The sequence below is a fragment of the Pecten maximus genome, chromosome 1 (assembly GCF_902652985.1).
Source record: "Pecten maximus chromosome 1, xPecMax1.1, whole genome shotgun sequence".
Classification (NCBI taxonomy): domain Eukaryota; kingdom Metazoa; phylum Mollusca; class Bivalvia; order Pectinida; family Pectinidae; genus Pecten; species Pecten maximus.
The window spans coordinates 50,678,418-50,699,854 of NC_047015.1; the positions used below are offsets into that span (position 1 = coordinate 50,678,418).

The 21,437-nt window shown below is 35.9% G+C and overlaps 3 protein-coding genes across 3 annotated transcripts; all 3 read left to right on the top strand.

Annotated features, from left to right (window-relative positions):
• Positions 1–6,260: 6,260 nt before the first annotated feature.
• LOC117316592 (dihydrogeodin oxidase-like) lies at positions 6,261–6,923 on the top strand. Its single transcript, XM_033871277.1, has one exon. It carries the CDS (start codon positions 6,261–6,263, stop codon positions 6,921–6,923), a length of 663 nt encoding a protein of 220 aa, XP_033727168.1.
• LOC117337196 (laccase-2-like) lies at positions 6,266–9,718 on the top strand. The gene is made up of 2 exons (XM_033898050.1): positions 6,266–8,263; positions 9,385–9,718. The coding sequence occupies exons 1-2, from the start codon at positions 6,964–6,966 to the stop codon at positions 9,558–9,560; spliced, it is 1,476 nt and encodes a 491-aa protein (XP_033753941.1). The 5' UTR covers positions 6,266–6,963; the 3' UTR covers positions 9,561–9,718.
• A 4,968-nt stretch (positions 9,719–14,686) lies between these two features.
• On the top strand, positions 14,687–17,411 carry LOC117337203 (40S ribosomal protein S9). The gene is made up of 5 exons (XM_033898063.1): positions 14,687–14,711; positions 15,655–15,882; positions 16,074–16,260; positions 16,913–17,016; positions 17,310–17,411. The coding sequence occupies exons 2-5, from the start codon at positions 15,666–15,668 to the stop codon at positions 17,372–17,374; spliced, it is 573 nt and encodes a 190-aa protein (XP_033753954.1). The 5' UTR covers positions 14,687–14,711; positions 15,655–15,665; the 3' UTR covers positions 17,375–17,411.
• Positions 17,412–21,437: the final 4,026 nt, after the last annotated feature.

Below are 21,437 nucleotides of genomic sequence, written 5' to 3' on the forward strand. Positions count from 1 at the left end.
AGACTCAATTATAATAATAGATTAAAAGACACAGAACGAAAACTTAGATTTTGGGCTAAAAGAGATCTCTCATTAATTGGTAGAGTAACAGTGATTAAATCTATCATTATTCCTACATATATTCATTTATTCAGTTCTATTCCAAACCCTTCACCAAATATTATTAAAAAGCTCAACAGCATACTATATCAATTCATTTGGAATTACAAAGTTGAAAAAATTAAAAGAGACACATTGATTGGTCTTTTAGAGGATGGAGGGCTTAAAATGATTCATATAACTTCTTTTATCAAATATTTGAAATTAAAATGGTTGAAAAGACTACTTGACATTGGAGAGGCACCCTGGAAATCACTAGTATCTTACATTTTGCCTATAGATCCAAATATCACAGTTCAATTGAATTCAGATATACTAAAAAAAGTAGGAAAACAGATTAAAAATAAGTTTTGGAAAGATGTTATTTTTGCACTAGTAGATGTTCAAAATAAACCACAAACCTTAGAGGAATATCTAAATGAAGATTTGATCAACTTTCTTCCTTTCAATGAAATTAATCAAGGTATTAGATGGAAACAATTTGGGCTTAATAAAGTTATAGATCTTTTTCAAAATGGGAAAGTAAAAAAATGGCCAGAGGTACATCATATCCAGGGATTAGGATTTTTACAGTTTTATGCACTAGTTAATAAAATCAATGGAGAATGGAAAGCGGAATATAGAATAAGAATTGCACAGGGGGAAAATATAGAGGTTTGTGAAACTAATAGTATAATTCATCAAATAAAATTCACTGATAACTTGAAATTCCTATATGAAAAACTTGTGAAGTCAGTTTTTAAAAAACCTATTAAAAGTCAAGAAAAGTGGAAAATGAAATTAGATTTAAGGGATAATTTTGACTTTGACACATATTCATCTGTATTTAATTACACACGAGAAACTAAACTACAAGCTTTTCAATTTAAGATTCATCATAGAATATTAGCAACAAAATCCTTTCTTTTTAAAATCAACATTGAAAATGATAATTTGTGCTATTTTTGTAGTAGAGAAGAAGAATCACTGGAACACATCCTATATAGCTGTTACTTCTCAAATGAATTATTGCAAGAATTTATTGTATGGTATTGTGAGAATGATGATGTTGAAAATAACTTTACCTTAAGTATAACTGATGTTATATTTGGAAATATAAGATTTAAGCAAAGGTTGAATCACTTTTTGTTATTACTAAGATACCATATTTATGCAAGTAAGTGGAAAAACACCCATCCATCATTTCAGATATGCAAATTTTATTTTATTCAAGTCATCAAATTAGAGAAATATATTGCAGCAAAACAAAACAGAAATCAGGCATTTCAGGAAAAGTGGGGATCATTTGTTGAAATATTAAATAATTAAATTGTAAATCATGTAAGAGTACTCTCCCTTTACGATTTTAAACACTTTGTACCTGTTTATTCTCAGATAAAAAAACAAATCATATTTGCCATTAGTTTAGTGGCATTAATACTTCTGTGTGGGCATACTTTCAAGTAAATCATATTTTATACATATCCACTTAATGAATATACTAACAGGTTACAAAAGTGACTTTTAAGTTTTAGCCTCATACTCAAGCCACTGAGGGCCAATGCCAGGGGGGAACCAATCCGAACCAGTTGTACTTTGCCACAGATTTTCATTTATTTATATTATATTTTTAATATGAATTTTGTTTATGTAATAGATATAACTGAGTGGATAAATGAAGGAGGTATAGAATGAATGAGTGATGAATGCAGTATAGGATGAGTATGATATATATAATGAATGAATGACTGAATGAATTACGTGAATTACAGAATGAATAAATAATTTCAAAATAAATGAATGAATGGATGAAAAATGAATGGATGAATAATGAATGAATGGATGAATGAATGATTGGTACATTGTACTATATTGTATGTTGAATGAGAGCCCTCTTCCATGAGGACCTATTTGTTCGGACACTGATCCCAGGGTCCCAACCTTGGCAGTGGTCTTCATGCATAAATGTCCGGGAAATAAAAGTATTTTGTACCCTAAAAAAAAAAAAAAAAAAAATGTGTTCTTTCCGAAGGACTATAAAAAGTACAAACTTGAATATCACTATCAAATATAAATTTTGTACTAGATACAGGGTATTTCGAATCGTGAATATCAAACTTCAACATAATGCTGGTTCGTCCTTCTAGGGTGGGGCTACAATAGCTCAGTCGGTTTGATTTTTTGAGGAGCGTGTTCTACACTGCCTACCCATGGTTTATCGGGAAGTTGAGAAAAACAAACGGTCTGTACTGTCCTTGTTATGTCCTTGGACAAGGCATTTGTTTGTTTGTTTGTTTTTGTTTAACGTCCTACTAACTTACTATATCATGTAAACTTATATATTAAATCCTCAAAACGTTTTTCTGTGTATAAATAAGAAACTATATGTAATACTGTCTTTAGTAGTAATACAATTATATACATTTACTCAACTATTATAGCAAGTTTGTTATGTTAAATACTCATCCTTATAACATTCTAGTATGAAAGTATGAATGAATGTGTGTGAGTGAGTTATTGTTGTTTATTACATTACATATAACTTTTCATTTTAGGCTTGGTGGAAATATGTTGTGTCTTCACTTTATCAAATAATAGTTTTGTTTTCTTACTAAGTAATTTTGAATAGTAGTTATCTCTATAATTATAACACCTATTCTATTTAATTTCATGATGAACATATAATTCCTTACAGTAATCCCTTTTTGAATTAGATACTATACATGTAATGATATATAATTTCTGTAGAAATAATAAAGTGAAACATATCATCTTTCTACCAAGCCTAACCGGAAGTAATAGAAGAAGACTGATATAGGCATTGCGCCTGTTGTCTTATTCTTTTGACAATACTTTGTATTTATTTATATTTGTATTGTTAATAAAATATTTCTGAAAAAAAAAAAAAAAATGGATGAATGAATGATTGGTACATTGTACTATATTGTATGTTGAATGAGAGCCCTCTTCCATGAGGACCTATTTGTTCGGACACTGATCCCAGGGTCCCAACCTTGGCAGTGGTCTTCATGCATAAATGTCTGGGAAATAAAAGTATTTTGTACCCTAAAAAAAAAAAAAAAAAAAATGTGTTCTTTCCGAAGGACTATAAAAAGTACAAACTTGAATATCACTATCAAATATAAATTTTGTACTAGATACAGGGTATTTCGAATCGTGAATATCAAACTTCAACATAATGCTGGTTCGTCCTTCTAGGGTGGGGCTACAATAGCTCAGTCGGTTTGATTTTTTGAGGAGCGTGTTCTACACTGCCTACCCATGGTTTATCGGGAAGTTGAGAAAAACAAACGGTCTGTACTGTCCTTGTTATGTCCTTGGACAAGGCATTTGTTTGTTTGTTTGTTTTTGTTTAACGTCCTACTAACAGCCAGGGTCATTTAAGGACGTGCCAGGTTTGGAGGTGGAGGAAAGCCGGAGTACCCGGAGAAAAACCACCGACCTACGGTCAGTACCTGGCAACTGCCCCACGTAGGTTTCGAACTCGCAACCCAGAGGTGGAGGGCTAGTGTTAAAGTGTCGGGACACCATAACCACTCGGCCACCGCGGCCCCTGGACAAGGCACTTTACCCTTATTGATCTGGATGGTTCAATAGTAGTAATGAAGACTGCATATATTGATACGAAAGTAAAGTATTGGAAGTGAGGAACGGATTATTAAAACAAGTTTAAGAGGAAAAGTAACTCGTGAGGCACAATTTCAAATAAAAAAAGGTGCATTGCTTATTATTTGCACAGGGTGTTTTGTTTTCAAAATATGCTAAGAATGCATTTTCTTTATTCTATGCCCATTTATGTAAAAAAAATCCAACAAACAAAAATCCAAAACATCATTCTTACACTTTTACACGAGGTTGAATAAAAGTTATTTGCATTTATTCTGTGTTAAATATTAACAGTATTTGAGTCGTGTTGGATCAAATTAACCACTTCTGTATGGCTGTTGATGATTTTCTGGCCATTCTTTGTATTGTACCAAAATCAATATACATAACATGTATTGCAATCTGAAAAGTGTCAAGACACTCACCAAATTCGATATTTATACTGAATTCTGATATCGGGAATGTTCGATTAATGTAATTATCAAAACAGTCTAGCACCGCTCTGGAAAATGAACTTCGTTACCTATTTCATTGTTGGCTATGGACGACTAGCTATGAGGCATTTGTGCATGCGCATACGACAATTATAAACATGTTTACGAAATACAATATAGTAAAAGTTCATGAATAGTGGCGTAAAATTTGAGGTCACAGTAAGAAAAAAAAAATATATATAAGAAAACGAGAAATTCTATAGAACTTTTCTTAGACAATTAGGTTCATTCATCTTCCTTGTTATTATTTGCATACATAGTGACAAGTGACGGTTTATTATGAGCTCAGTCTTAGACAAATGCCTCTAACATTAAAATACAGTCTGTATCATAACATATACCCTATCATATATCACATGTCACCTCGAAGCAAGTATGAAATCAACGATTCGTACAATGAAACTCAACTCAACTTTACAATACTGGCGCACATTGTGTCATACTGTAAATGTATAGCTAAACGGCAATACGGATTGTTGTTCGAGAAGAAAGGTAAGGGAAATATCTATATTGGTTCATTCCCGATACATATCCTAAATGCAGTCATTCGTTTTTCGATACTGAGACATACATAAACTTACTTTTTTTATATATATTAAGTCACACATTGTGATCAAATGCCTATGCCTATGCAAATCACAGGCGCTTGCATAGAAAATGTTATTTTCGTTTTTTTTGACAGTGGTATGTGTAATCTGTTAAGCTTAACAGATTACACATACCACTGTCATATCAAAAAATAATTTAAGTCATATTTTCTATGCAAGCGCCTGTGATGCAAATGACTATTGAAAGTATGTACTTACAATAACATTATGTAGGTAGGTTGGTTAGTATATAGACAGGTTATTTGGCTGCACACCATCATAAAACCTGCTCTTGGAGCCATTTGGTCAGTGAGTCGGATTTGACTTTAAAAGTAATGCAGTAATTTTATGCAATATTGAAGCACTATATAGTTCCTTAATATAGATATTGGTCATATGATACTTTATCGAAGTAGCCTATAGATTGCAAGTAGGTTTATTTAAAAAAGAAGTGAATACGTTAGGCATATCCCATTCACCCTGCGATAGCGACAACAAAGCAAGGCAATTAACAGGAAGCTAGATAACATTCATTTAAAGGGGTGTTGTTGTTATATTTATGATGCTAAGTACAACATACCGGACAGTGTATTTACAATTGTCGTGATAAATTATGGGCACGGTGGACTAGGGGTAGGACTAAGGGCTTCGTGACCTAAGGATAACTAGTTAGGCATCCGCCAAGGGAATTGCGTTCCATCCTTGAACAAGATGTTTTAATCCGTTTTGTTCAAGTCGACTGTTAATGAGCACGTGGAAGGTCAGTGTAAGAAATGTTGTGTGCAAGCTGTTAGCGCCGAAATGGCAGCTCCGGCTGTATGCTCCCAAGGGTTTTGAGATAGACATTGGCTGGTAACTAAAGGCTCAATAACCTCGGATGGTAATTTGTGAACAGCTTTAAGGCGGCTATTTTACTGTTATATAGCGGTATACAAAACTCCAAAATTAGTGTTATTCAAATATTCGTCTTAGAGGTAGGACGTATGAAAGACCTAGCTATTGCTGTACCCGGTGACATATTGAAGATGTAAACTATCAGTCCCCTATCTTGATCAGTTCATTTTTGTTTAAGTTGGTGCAGTTAAAGAGATAAAAAGATATATAAAGAGATAAGAAGAGATATAAAGAGAAATTGTGCACAAGTTTGAAAATATCTTACTGTTTTCTACATTTTAAGACCTCATTTACTTTCTGTTAAATTTATTTTCATCATAAAAAAATTCTTTCCGGTGGTCAGTTTGGACAAGCGGAATTGATGGGGTTGTAAATTATGTTATAAATGGTCCTGAAACACAGTGAATGCATGAACGAACATGACATTCTATGTTCTTTAACTTTATTTTTTACATCATACAATGGTGAAACTGGAATTTATATTCACGTTCATATCGGTATCAACGAGAAATGAAAATTTTAAAATATTTCTTTAGTTTAGTTTATTCATTCATCTTAAGTGTTTTCCTTCTTTTCAGAGATGTGTTCCCTTAATATCGCCCTGATTGTCCTGTTGACGATTGTTGTACGCACTATTGGTTATGAGTGCGACAGATCCGCCACGGTATGCGAGACGACTCTCGTTATCACACACAGCCAGACGATGTTGCACGACACTGCGTCACAGGTTTACCCAGCCAATGGAAAGCTGTATAGGTATGACGATGTGAATCAAACCACCGCTATTCCTGCTGATGAAGTTATGACCGCTGATGGATGGGAAGACAATAGACTAGTTGTTGTTGCGAATGAAAGCCTTCCAGGCCCGCCGATTATAGTTTATGTGGGACAAAGGGTCAAAGTTCGTGTCATCAACATGCTACCATCAGATACTGTGACAATACACTGGCATGGTTTACCTTTGTATGGAAGGCCGTGGATGGATGGTACTCCTTTCTTGACTCAATGCCCGATTCTCCCTGGCCAGTCGTTTACTTACGACTTCTATGCAGAACCCAAAGGGACACATTGGTATCACTCGCACGCTGGAAATCAAAGAACGAAAGGTTTGAGCGGAGCTTTCATTATCAAAGAGCGGACGTCAACTGCCAGAGAGCATATCATGACGATACAAGATTGGAATCATAACTGGGACGGGGATATGGATTTGCAAAAGTTGATGAAAGCTCAAGCAAATCGTTGATCGTCAGCGCATACCTTTCAGATTTTCTCTAGATGGAGCAATGTTTCTTCCTTTCTATGTTTCTTCCGTCCTGATCAATGGCAGGGCGCGTTTCTACAACGAAACAGGACAGCATAACGGGGCACCTTTGTCCGATTTCCCCGTTGAAGCAGGAGTAACCTACAGGTTCAGAGTAATCCATGTTGGTGTTATGTATCCTATTAGAATCTCAATTGACCAACACATGCTCACTTTAGTTGCTTCAGACGGACACGACATCCAACCGGTAGTTGCAGAATCCTTTATCATTACCGCAGGCGAACGATACGACTTTGAAATAAGTACTGATCAACCTATAGGAAACTACTGGATACGAGCCGAAACCTTGGAAGAAATTATGCATAAATCTGAAGCTGTTCTCCGCTACAATGGCGCCGATGCATCTCAATACCCGTTAACTACTAGAAAGACATGCACTCCAAACGACAGATGTTTGGTTGTAAACTGTCCGTTTGCAACATATCCAGCAGACACGTACACAGACTGTGTACAATTTAATGAACTCAAATCAGCTGTAAACGACCCGGCACCAGAACCACCATCACCGGATACATTCAAAGAACATTTTACGAATTTCGGTATCGTTATTGGACGACCGTCAGTGAATGGTATTGTGTTCAAAATGCCTACAGTGCCAGCACTCACGCAACCTTTTGAAGTTGGTCCTACATGTGACAAAAATGACTGCGGTGAAGAGACGATATGTGCCTGCACTCATTCAATCAACACTAACCACAATGACGTTATACAACTAGTGATGACGAACATGGGAATCGGAGGATTGAATTCCCATCCAATTCATCTACACGGCTACTCATTCTACGTATTGAAAATGGGTTTTGCCACTTACAACATGACCACCGGAAAATATATTTCGCAAAATCCGGATATCGACTGTCGAGGAAATGGGGACCAGAGTTTCTGTAACCACGCTACATGGAGTAATTCTACCTGGCTTGGGAACAATGTTCCGGGGTTGAACTTGGTCAATCCCCCACGGAAGGATACATTGAACATACCTCATGGTTCATATGCTATTGTTAGGTTCAAGGCCAATAACCCAGGTGTATGGATGTTGCATTGCCACATACAGCTACACATGTCACTTGGAATGAGTATGATCATCAACAGCTCGTACGGTATGCATCCAGACCCGCCAAAAGCGTTCCCCGTCTGCCATAGCTTTCCCTCCACGTACCGCGAAGACCTTCTAGACCAACAGCCGCAAAGTACAACCACTGAGCCACGTCCAATCGCTTCATCTCCTGAAGTCAAAATTGTGACACAGATTGTCAAAGAAGGTAAGTTACTGGGAGTTTGTACCAAAGAGTCCATTTTATTCATTTCATCAAATATTTTGAAATATTAACATTCACCTTAGTTAATTGATTAATTTAGTTTTAATAGTCTCAATAAGAAATGAATATTTTACACATCGGCTTCAAAGGGTCATCAAGGCAAAACATAATTGAATTACGTGGTTTCTGCACTTCAATCCAACAGAGTACCCGTACTTTCTCGGATTGCCTTGACAGTTCTTTTCTTTTCTTTGGATCTCCTATCTACCGTACTCCTTCCTTACTCTAACTCTGGGGCTACCAGTGTTCAATTTAGCTTTTACCTTAACAGAGAAGACGCGTGTACATGCGTTTTCATAAATTACGACACACATTGATATGCCGAACTCATTGGTGAAGGAAAAGGATTGCGTTTTTAGAACTATCAATTAACATATCTAATTATATGTTTCATCGAAAACCGATCATCATATGCATTAGTTTCAATATGTCATGGTGGCTCCTTGAGATCTTAATACTGTGTGTTGTGATGCATATTTATTTTCAAGCCCAATTCAACAAAATATATCTAATTTTAGATGGTCAGTTGGAATATTCTGAATAAACATTTTATGAACGAGTCTGGACTTTGTATTTAGTATGTTTTGTATGGTTCGAATTTTCTTCAGAAATGTAGCTACGAATGAAAACATGGTCAAATAGATAAGATTTGTAATCATTGTATAAAACAGAGCATTAAGAATTAAAATAAAAATAATAATTTAACAAAATTTACACCAAGGGAAAGTCCACAGTAGGAAAGAGAATAATAATACATCAAGATAATGTATTACAATTTAAATTTTCAATTTACAGAAACTATTTACGTCTCAGGCGATAAAACTAGCATTTCTTATGTTTGTTAACGTGTCCCGACACTTTATCACTAGTCCTCCACCTCTGGGTTGCGTGTTCGAAACCTACGTGGAGCAGTTGCCAGGTACTGACCGTTGACCGGTGGTTTTTCTCCGGGTACTCCGGCTTTCCTCCACCTTCAAACCTGGCACGTCCTTAAATGACATTGGCTGTTAATAGGACGTTAAACAGAATAAACAAAAATAAATCAATCTTATGTTTATTTGTAGATGATGTTTATGGAACCTCATCTTTCTGGGCCATGTTTGGAGTACTTGTAGCGGTTATCCTCGTGCTGGGTATCTACATTGTGTGTTTACGGAGAAACGTGGAAATGTATAAGAAAACCTGTAAAGAATATACAGTAACTATGACAACGAAAAATGAAAACCTCTCAAAACTGTAGCTTTTAGGTCACACAAGGCAACGTCCCAATGGACTTAATGCGACTGTCTTTAGATTTATCCGTCGTCATGCTTCGGTAATCAACATGTGCTTTTCGAATTCTATCCAGTTAAAGGGGCATTCTTTTGTCTGAATAAAGTTTAGGTCGTCAAATTTAAACTTACTGGAAAATATGTGACATGTGATATATGGTGACACAGGTATATATGTATTCAGAAGTTGATGGATCAAAGAAAAGTATGATCGTAAATTGATATTAATTTCTGAAGGTATTTAATTTGGATTTGACAAAATATCAGGTTATAAATAGCTGTCAAGTTTTTTTAATTGATCATATGTCATACAATAGTATTATTGGTGAATCATTTACATTGATAAGTTTTTATCAATAAAGATTCACCAACTTGACAAATAATTCTAATCCTTTGAATGCCAAAATTGGGCAAAAATGTTAAGAGTAAAATTAAGTAGTAAAAGTTATAATCTTTACATCAATAAGGCAAGATAAAGTTCTTCGAGTATTAAGTCCTGAAAATTCTTAATTCGACCCGAAGTATCCCTAATTACCGCAAAGACATACAACGGTATCTGTATACGATATGCCTTTTCTTGTACATTTCGGCGTTAATTTCATTACATGTAAGCACAGACACTCATATAATCATCGTTCAGACATAGGTTTCATCAAAAGAAATGGTGCGTGTTTCTGATGTTCGAACGAAGGAATGACCCTTTAAGAATGGCATGGACCGTCCATTGTCGAATGTTGCTGGGATATGGTTCGTAATCAAATTCATGCATGGATGGGACTAAAGGTGCCATAATAATAATTGTGGGTTGCATTAGTCCTCAACACGCCCACTCCCATGCTGTACGGATTCAGAAGAACGTTAGGATGGTTTCATCCTGACCTACATGCACTCATATATTGAGGAATGGTACCAAGGAGGTCAACAAAGACAAAAAATCAACAATCTTTCTCTTGGAGCCCAGATTTCCTAGAATCAAATAATCTTCATCCTTTACCCGCTGTTTTGGATAGGAACCGTTATACGAGGGCTGATTGAGTAGTGAGTCTCATATTGAAGGATTTGAATTTTGTCGGACATATTGTATTATTTTTCAACAAAATCCCCTTCAATATTTATACACTTTTGCCAGCGGCCTTTAAGGGGCCCCAATGCCACTTTTAAAGAACTCCTTTTCGTGTCTGTTCAGAAAGTCGTTCACTGCATTTTAGGGTTAGGGTTAAGGTTAGGGTAAGGGTACCTGAAATAGCTGTTTTCAGTTTTGGAAATAGATGAAAGTCTGATGGAGCGAGATCAGGTGAATAACATCCTTGAATACCTTCTTCAGTACGAGGCTTATAACATGCCAATCAACTCTCGTATGTCTTCCAACGTCATTTTGTTGAAACATCTCAGTTGCTATAGATCATTTGATTTTAATGCACAAGATATTTTGCTATGTTTTTTTGATAATGTTCATGCCAGATCACGTCCACAAAAACAATTACGAAATGTTGTAGGGTTAGGTTAAATTCGGATGACCGTTAAGGAGATTACACATCATTTATTGAACAGTAGTATAATTATTTTATTTTAATCATATTCATCAAACAATGATATTATATACAAAATGTTATTTCAGATATCCTCGTAGTTACATGTATTTACTCATTTTCAATTCTACAAAGACTAACACAACTTTAGATATTAAATTTTATATTAACATGAGATGAAGTTTTGCTATGCTCTTGTATTTACATAACATAATTACATTGTTCTTTTAGAGATTTCAAGTTAACCTGAACTTAGGGCCTGAAACATAAGCTTCTGGCACAAATGGACAAATGTGTGTGAGAAATTTGTACCAAGTTCCTGTGATACATTAGCATAGCACTGGTCACGGATCTTGAGTTGATAATTTCCTTGTGGCCAATAACGTCTTTTCAACATTAATTTGTAATATTATTGATATTGATTTAGTTAACAAAACATGTTGTTAAAACTGACGTACAACTGACGTAGGAAGACATTTTCATAACGTTGTCTTCCTTCATCATTTGCGTTTTTATGTTCGATAATTAATAAGGCCATCCTTAAAAATATCTTGGTTTGCTGTAACCCGACCAGGGGGTCTTACTTATGGATAGGTAGGTAGGGCTGATTTTTTTTTCATTCAGTTCTGAAAACAGATTGTCAACCTTTAATACGAAAACAGACCAGAATATGGAAATCAGTACTTATTTTGTGTTCTTAAACAATAGAAACGCACACCAACCTTATTTGAGTTTGAGAGACGTAGTTTCAAACCTGCACAGCAAGTTCCGGACATAAATCCGGAACGCTCAAATCGTTAAAAAAAACATATTTTTTTTTATTTTTCACAATAAATTATTTGGAGTCGGCGCATTTTTTCTTGTTCGGGCGGGTTACGCCAAATCAACTGTATTTTATTTTGGACTTATTTGTACAATGTTATGTGTTGTTGATCCGAAGGTAAAGATTTGAATTTCCTGTCGTAGTTGTACTGCACTCTGTTGAATATTATATGTAATATCTGTACAGTTCGCATCCATATGAATGTATATGCATTGTGATCCAGAGATTCGTATAATCTGATAGACGATTTGTCACTATGATCATGTCAGGATATCGGACCGATCATCACTGAGCCATTGAAACGGTCTTTCAAGGACGTGGATGTGGCGTAGTGGTATAAGCTGCGGGCATTTCTGGCTAGGCGATAAGGTGCCGTAGATCGTGAGTTCGAGGTGCGGTCAGGGCACGAGTCATAAAGTTATTTTCCTTCGTCATTTGTGTTATTATATTATATATCATATCATTAGCACAATGTTTCATATATGCACTATGTGTTGTTGAGCCGAAAGAACAGGTTTGAACTTCCTGTCGTAGTTGTACTGAGATGGATATATTCATGTATATGTATATATAATTTCACGACTAATAAAGATTCAAGACTAAAATTTACTTCAGTTATTAATCGTTGTCACATACATAATACCCATGCCTTTATAAAAAAATATCGATGCCCATTCACATAGTAGATATATATATATATAGTTACTTACTACATATAAAGATATCTATGATTTTGTTCCGTTTAAATGTATATGCATCATTTGGTCATGGCCCCAGTTTCATCAACTTTCCTTAACTTACGGACATTCTTTCACTTAAAATTTTCCGTTGGAAAATTAATTAAGGACCTGTAATGCATTCCTTTGGATTAATTTACTTACGAGAAAAAGATTTTTCATATCGAACGCCTGACCTATACAGGCAAAATGTCTTCATGTCAATTTTTTTCAGGTCAAATTGACATGAAGACATTTTGCCTGACCTACGTTTAAGTACAGGTTGCGAAAATTTGGGCTGTGACACAAAATATATACTACACAAGGGAGATAACTTTCGTTTATGTGATAACAAGAAGAACCTTTATTCTCATCACTGCCAGTGAAGTTAGATGATTTTGTTCATACTAATTTATATACAGATATACATAATTATCTTACTTGTGTATGGTGACCCGTATGTGCCATTTCGTTATTTCGTTTTGTCGAATCGAAAAGACGATGATTAGCGGGGCGAAATAACGAAACATATATATCAGCCACCGTAGTTGTAGGTAAAGTTTTCTCAACTGCAACCACTAAACAGTTTTTAAGAAATTTGACATTTTCATATTTTTATCTAGAAATAATTGCTTTTTTTTCCTTTTTTTCTTTCTTTTTATTTCTTTTGAAAAATTACATTTTTTTTTAGTTTTTTTTCTCTTCACAATGCTGATAGATATGGAGAAAATCAGCAGGGGAAGGCAGAGTAAATTTTGCAAGAAAATGTAAATTATGGTGCAAAGATCACTCATATAAATTTTCATGTGAATCGGTCCATTATCACCTGACCGTGTCGTACCCCTTCAGGAATTGATGAAATGAACAGGAACAAATGCAAAACGAACATTTTTTTTCTCTAATTTCCTATTTCCAAAGTCCTGATGAAATATACATCCAAGTTAGTATCTTACCAAAACAATAATTTGAAATCGATTCTTCAATACACTCTGACAAAAACTAGAAGTAACCATCAAAAGAATACTGGAACGCTTTATATACAATGTATAGGTTTTATAGTTCTTTGGCACAATAATCGGACTTGTTTTACATTTCACAAGTTAAAATGTAACTGGATTCAAATATCAGCCTGAAACAAACGCAGTCGGGGTTCTAAGGTGACAAAGCGTTATTTCTAAATATTTTCTGGAACAAATAAAAAAAAATAATACAACAACTCAACAAGGCTCGAGATACTAGAACATGGTATGAAATGTAATGTAATTTTCAGAGATTCTTCAGTTATCAACCTAATAGAGAGTAAGAACAGAACATACCTGCCAAATATCTTGATTCTAGGACTTTGGGTTTTTGAGAAGAAGTTGTTAAAAGGAAAATGTTGATGCCGGATCGACGGCAGAGCAAAAAACAAAACAAAACAAAACAAAAAACCAACAAACAAAAAAACAAAAACGAGGGCGTCATTTTAACCAAGTTTTAATAATCTAACCCCCCAAAAGTTTGAAAATGTGCTATATACACTAGGAAAAGTCCAAATACATGTGGACAATGACAAATTCTTATGTCCCTTTGAGACATTTGGATTTTTTTTTTATATTTTGGAGTTTATGCAAATTATTCAGTAGAACTCAAAAATTGTAAAAAAATAAGTATCCAGGACTATTCAGTATTAGGCTGATAAATAACAAAACCGCTAATGTTTAAACCACTCTCCTCAAAAACAATGTCTCGTCGACTGTACAATTAAGTAACAGTACAGCATACGACCTACAGGCCTATTTCACAACTTCCCGAAATAAGTACGAGTAACCTCCCTTCTTTATGAGTGACGGGGCTAGGAAATAGTTCAGAACAAAAACTGATTTGTACATTAAATTGCAAATTACAAACTATATCATTCACATAACAGACAGAACAATATCTTATTATTCAATTACACATGATATAAGTAATAGAAGTCATTCCACAACATAACACTGTGTCCACGCGTAATAATTTATATATAGCACATGTCGATCTACTTTCTTCCTTTTCCATGTGGCCGCCATACTGGTAACACGTATTTTTATCTTCTCATTGAAAACGATCATTTCCCTTGGAATTCTAACTAAAAAATGAGTTCTTTTACGGTGTTGTTGTTCTAGAACATAATTTACAAATGAATGATTGTATGATATTTCCATAATTCATTCATAATACATATAGCGATGTAATGTCCTAGCGCCAAACTTCACAGTCTAAGCTTACGCCTATCATAATCATGCGGCACGAAACATGAACTGGATGTCAGTCATATTGTTATATTGTAACAATGCAATTCTGTTTTAAGATACAATCTGAAGTGGTAATCGTACGATCCTTCATGCAATCTCGTTTAGTTATAAAAGTATAACAATATGTGGCCGGACCTCCATCCCAACCCGCTACTCCAACAATGTTAGAGGTTTTACACGGCGAGATACTTTTGACTAGCGCCGTCGCAGTCGGCAAAATAATATCCGATAGAAAAAGAGCCGACCAGCGACCTCTTATGTTATAGGAGTACCCAACCCGCCTGCCTTGCCCTCCTGTCCCCACACTTGGACAAAAAATGACTAGAAATAAATATACCTATTATAGAAACTTTATGTATATCTGTACAAGTCAATGTGTTCTGACATGGAACTTATTGAGATGGGCCATTTGCCACTATTAAAGAAAATCAGTTGTTTCTGATGCAAGTCCCCGAGATTTTCAAATTTTTTATATATCTGGTCCATAGCTATAAAAAGGAAATGTAAAAATTTGAATGGGAGGAAAATGTTATGGTAGTAATATCCGAAAATCTGCAAAATGGGGATATATAAAGCCTGGCTGTCTTCGAACATATGGCGCTGTTTTAATTTGATAGTTACAATAAATAGCACAAGGATTTTCATTACCTTTAATGTCACAAATGTGTCAATAATATGTTTGTTTATTATAAGATTCTAAATAGATAATGTGTTCTTTGCAGATTAAGCAATCATGCCGCGAGTGCCACTAGTAGCTAGTAAGACCTACACAACTCCCAGACGTCCCTTTGAGAAGGAGCGTTTGGATCAGGAGTTGAAACTTATCGGAGAATATGGTCTAAGAAACAAGCGTGAAGTATGGCGTGTAAAGTACACCTTGACCAAAATCAGGAAAGCTGCTCGAGAGCTGCTCACCCTGGATGAGAAGGACACCAAGCGACTCTTTGAAGGTAATCATATTTAATAGCCTCCCATTCTCATATTGCTTTGACTTGCAGTCAATATAAAGTAAATTCTTAATTTTTCACTAAAAAAGATGTTATTAGGGAAAGGGTTGTCAAACTTTTTAAGTTACATTTAGCCTTTAAAACTGCTTTCTTAACACGATTCACAAAATATTGAAACCCTTATTTTATACCAGGTAATGCTCTGCTGAGAAGATTGGTACGTATTGGTGTGTTGGACGAAACCAAGATGAAGCTCGATTACGTGCTTGGTCTCCGTCTGGAAGATTTCTTGGAGCGTCGTCTGCAAACACAGGTGTTCAAGCTGGGATTGGCCAAGAGCATCCATCATGCCCGTGTGTTGATCAGGCAAAGACACATCAGGTAAAATAAACATCAGTTTAGTTCTATAATGTTGATAAAATAAACAGAACAGGTATTTGCTTTAGAATACAGCTTTTCTATTTACCGCATAATTACAAGACCTGATCATTTGGCAGTTTATATAAATTTTAAATATGCTTGGTTACAGGTTTGATATTCTTAATGGAAATGGCTTCACTTTGAGATTTGATTGTGAAATAATTTGAAAAGCAGTATTAAAGTTAACTTCAGTCTTCTATTCCAATGAAATATACAAGTTTCATTAACACTTCAGCTGTCACAAAAGTTGATTGAGGAAGCTCCCTTCTTCCACCCCGAAAGGCCACTGTTGCACATTATTGCTTCAAGTCTTTCGTGATCAGCTGGCAGTTTGAGAGCCTCTTGATTGACCTTGACGACGGAAGGCCACTGCTGCAATTGCAGCATGTCTTTTAGAGAGGTTGAATGCTAATATTCTGACGGACCAATGAGGTTGTTACCTTATGTCTGTTCTGGTACCCGATTTGACATGTAAATATGCAAAAAGGTATGCCTATTTCTATACTTAAAGTTAATTAGATACTTTGATCGAAACAATAATTGGCAATTGTTAACCAATACAAATATGCTGGAGACATAACTGACACTGATGTTGGTACTTCTGTTTTTGTAGAGTAAGGAAGCAGGTAGTGAACATCCCTTCCTACATGGTCCGATTGGACTCCCAGAAACACATTGACTTCTCCCTGAGGTCTCCATACGGTGGTGGACGTCCAGGTAGGTATCAGACCACCAGCATGGTCTTATTAGGTTTCCTACAATATATTTTAAAGTATCCAAATATTTGTATGCCAATGTTAACTCTATGAATTTTAATGTACAACTTATTGCATTCATTGTAACAAAAGTTGATCCAAATATTTGTATGTCCCCGCCCCCTCCCCCCCCCCCCCCCCCCCCCCCCCCCCCCCCCTATCAAAGTAAAATTAAAATATATTGAGAGATATTAATGTTGTGTCTAAAGGAATCTGTCAGCTGAAGTTATAATCTCATTTTGTATTTACTTCCAGGCCGTGTAAAGAGGAAGAACATGAAGAAGGGCAGTGGTGGAGGCGGAGATGAAGATGAGGATTAAACTATATGATCTCGGCCAATAAACCTGTGAATACAAATTTTGAAGTTTATTGTTTTTTTCTATTGCTTGAATGTGCCATGGTGTAGTGTCCGTCTGTTTAGCCAACCATCTGTCAGATGATCATGAGGACGCCACTTCTATATTTAGCCAACATTGCACAAAGTCGGAAAGTGCCTGTGAGGTTGTGCTATGGTGTACTGTAGGATTGGTCATCTGTTCATGTATAGGTTCTTAACTAACATTGAGAAAACCAAGCAATTGTGTGCTGATATTACCAATATGTAGGATTGAGCTCATTAAATATAGTTTCCTTGCAATTGTATATTCAATATTTATTCTTGAAGGCTTCAAAAATCTATTTATAGAATCCATGGAGGCCAGAATTCTGTTACCACACGAGTACCATGGATAGGTTTACTCTTTTTGGGGTGTGGCCCTTGAAATTGGGAAGTTTTGTGTAGTTTTAAGGGAAAATGCAAAATACTAATGTACAAGAAAAGATTTGAGTTTTATTGTACTTGGTAAAAGTGAATAGAATTATTTGGTCGATGCTTGTTGCATTACAATATAAAAACTTTTGATACATCTTGTCTCGCATTTTCCAACTGAAGAAGGATGTGGGGCTAGTTTTGCATTTGGAATTGGGAGGAAACAATCTGAAAAAAAAACTGCTGTAAAGTTGACATTAAAGACCTTAGAAACAGGACTATGAAGTTGCAATTTTGTATTTCGAATCACCTGTGTCTAGTTAGTACTAATGCAAATAAAACTTTGTATTGGCTACTTTAAGCATGCTTACCCAAAGGTCAAGAGAGCTTGTGCCATAATACTGACCGCAGGTTGTTGGGTTTTCTCTGGGTACACTGACTTTCCTCCACCTCAAAAACCTGGCATGTCCTTAAATGACCCTGGCTGTAATGGGATGTTTACCAAATAAACCAAACTAATACAGAACACCATTACATGGTACAGAATGAAAAGCTCTAGACGGAGGATTTCCTAAGATGGTAGTTGCCGTAGTGTAGACACAAGGGTTTAATTGTTCTATGTATGGTGGAATAACCGACTCATTCTAACTTGTTGTTCATTGTAAAATTTGGAAAGGTAAATATTGAACCCAAAATACAGTGGGCATGTACTTGGACATTTACCAAAGTACTATACTTTTTCAATACATATAAAAGGAAAGCTTAGGGACATTGCTAGACAAAATCGTAGGATGACGAAACGATGCCAAAAATGATTGGATTGAGAAATCCTTTGATAAATGACAGAAAACATTCTATTCTTTGGATTTTAATATTCAAATAAAACAAGCACATAAAACCTTGTTGATGTAGAAAAATGCTATTAAAATAAATCAAATTTAAATAAACTGCCAACAAAATGGATGAACAAATGTACTATTAAAAGTGATGTTTTTAGCCCAATGCTATTAAAAAAAATGCTATTAAAATAAATCAAATTTAAATAAACTGCCATCAAAATGGATGAACAAATGTACTATTAAAAGTGATGTTTTTAGCCCACCATCATCAGATGGTGGGCTATTCAAATCACCCTGCGTCCGTGGTCCGTCGTCCGTCCGTCCCTCCGTCCGTCCGTCCGTCCGTAAACAATTCTTGTTATCGCTATTTCTCAGAAAGTACAGAAGGGATCTTTCTCAAATTTCATGTGTAGGTTCCCCTTGGTGCCTAGTTATGCATATTGCGTTTTGAGACCAATCGGAAAACAACATGGCCGACAGGCAGCCATCTTGGATTTTGACAATTGAAGTTTGTTATCGCTATTTCTGAGAAAGTACTGAAGGGATCTTTCTGAAATTTCATATGAAGGTTCCCCTTGGTGCCTAGTTATGCATATTGCATTTTGGGACCAATCGGATAACAACATGGCCGACAGGTAGCCATCTTGGATTTTGACAATTGAAGTTTGTTATCGCTATTTCTGAGAAAGTACTTAAGGGATCTTTTTCAAATTTCATATGTAGGTTCCCCTTGGTGCCTAGTTATGCATATTGCAATTTGAGACCAATCGGAAAACAATATGGCCGACAGGCAGCCATCTTGGATTTTGACAATTGAAGATTGTTATCGCTGTTTCTCAGAAAGTACTGAAGGGATCTTTCTCAAATTTCATGTGTAGGTTCCCCTTGGTGCCTAGTTATGCATATTGCGTTTTGAGACCAATCTGAAAACAACATGGCCGACAGGCAGCCATCTTGGATTTTGACAATTGGAGTTTGTTATCGCTATTTCTGAGAATGTACTGAAGGAATCTTTCTCAAATTTCATATGTAGGTTCCCCTTGGTGCCTAGTTATGCATATTGCAATTTGAGACCAATCGGAAAACAACATGGCCGACAGGCAGCCATCTTGGATTTTGACAATTGAAGATTGTTATCGCTGTTTCTCAGAAAGTACTGAAGGGATCTTTCTCAAATTTCATGTGTAGGTTCCCCTTGGTGCCTAGTTATGCATATTGCGTTTTGAGACCAATCTGAAAACAACATGGCCGACAGGCAGCCATCTTGGATTTTGACAATTGGAGTTTGTTATCGCTATTTCTGAGAATGTACTGAAGGGATCTTTCTCAAATTTCATATGTAGGTTCCCCTTGGTGCCTAGTTATGCATATTGCAATTTGAGACCAATCGGAAAACAACATGGCCGACAGGCAGCCATCTTGGATTTTGACAATTGAAGTTTGTTATCGCTATTTCTGAGAATGTACTGAATGGATCTTTCTGAAATTTCATATGTAAGTTTCCCTTGGTGCGTAGTTATGCATATTGCATTTTGAGACCAATCTGAAAACAATATGGCCGACAGGCAGCCATCTTGGATTTTGACAATTGAAGTTTGTTATCGCTATTTCTGAGAAAGTACTGAAGGGATCTTTCTGAAATTTCATATGAAGGTTCCCCTTGGTGCCTAGTTATGCAAATTGCATTTTGGGACCAATCGGATAACAACATGGCCGACAGGTAGCCATCTTGGATTTTGACAATTGAAGTCTGTTATCGCTATTTCTGAGAAAGTACTTAAGGGATCTTTCTCAAATTTCATATGTAGGTTCCCCTTACTGCCTAGTTATGCATATTGCAATTTGAGACCAATCGGAAAACAATATGGCCGACAGGCAGCCATCTTGGATTTTGACAATTGAAGTTTGTTATCGCTATTTCTGAGAAAGTACTGAAGGGATCTTTCTGAAATTTCATATGAAGGTTCCCCTTGGTGCCTAGTTATGCATATTGCATTTTGGGACCAATCGGATAACAACATGGCCGACAGGTAGCCATCTTGGATTTTGACAATTGAAGTTTGTTATCGCTATTTCTGAGAAAGTACTTAAGGGATCTTTTTCAAATTTCATATGTAGGTTCCCCTTGGTGCCTAGTTATGCATATTGCAATTTGAGACCAATCGGAAAACAATATGGCCGACAGGCAGCCATCTTGGATTTTGACAATTGAAGATTGTTATCGCTGTTTCTCAGAAAGTACTGAAGGGATCTTTCTCAAATTTCATGTGTAGGTTCCCCTTGGTGCCTAGTTATGCATATTGCGTTTTGAGACCAATCTGAAAACAACATGGCCGACAGGCAGCCATCTTGGATTTTGACAATTGGAGTTTGTTATCGCTATTTCTGAGAATGTACTGAAGGAATCTTTCTCAAATTTCATATGTAGGTTCCCCTTGGTGCCTAGTTATGCATATTGCAATTTGAGACCAATCGGAAAACAACATGGCCGACAGGCAGCCATCTTGGATTTTGACAATTGAAGATTGTTATCGCTGTTTCTCAGAAAGTACTGAAGGGATCTTTCTCAAATTTCATGTGTAGGTTCCCCTTGGTGCCTAGTTATGCATATTGCGTTTTGAGACCAATCTGAAAACAACATGGCCGACAGGCAGCCATCTTGGATTTTGACAATTGGAGTTTGTTATCGCTATTTCTGAGAATGTACTGAAGGGATCTTTCTCAAATTTCATATGTAGGTTCCCCTTGGTGCCTAGTTATGCATATTGCAATTTGAGACCAATCGGAAAACAACAT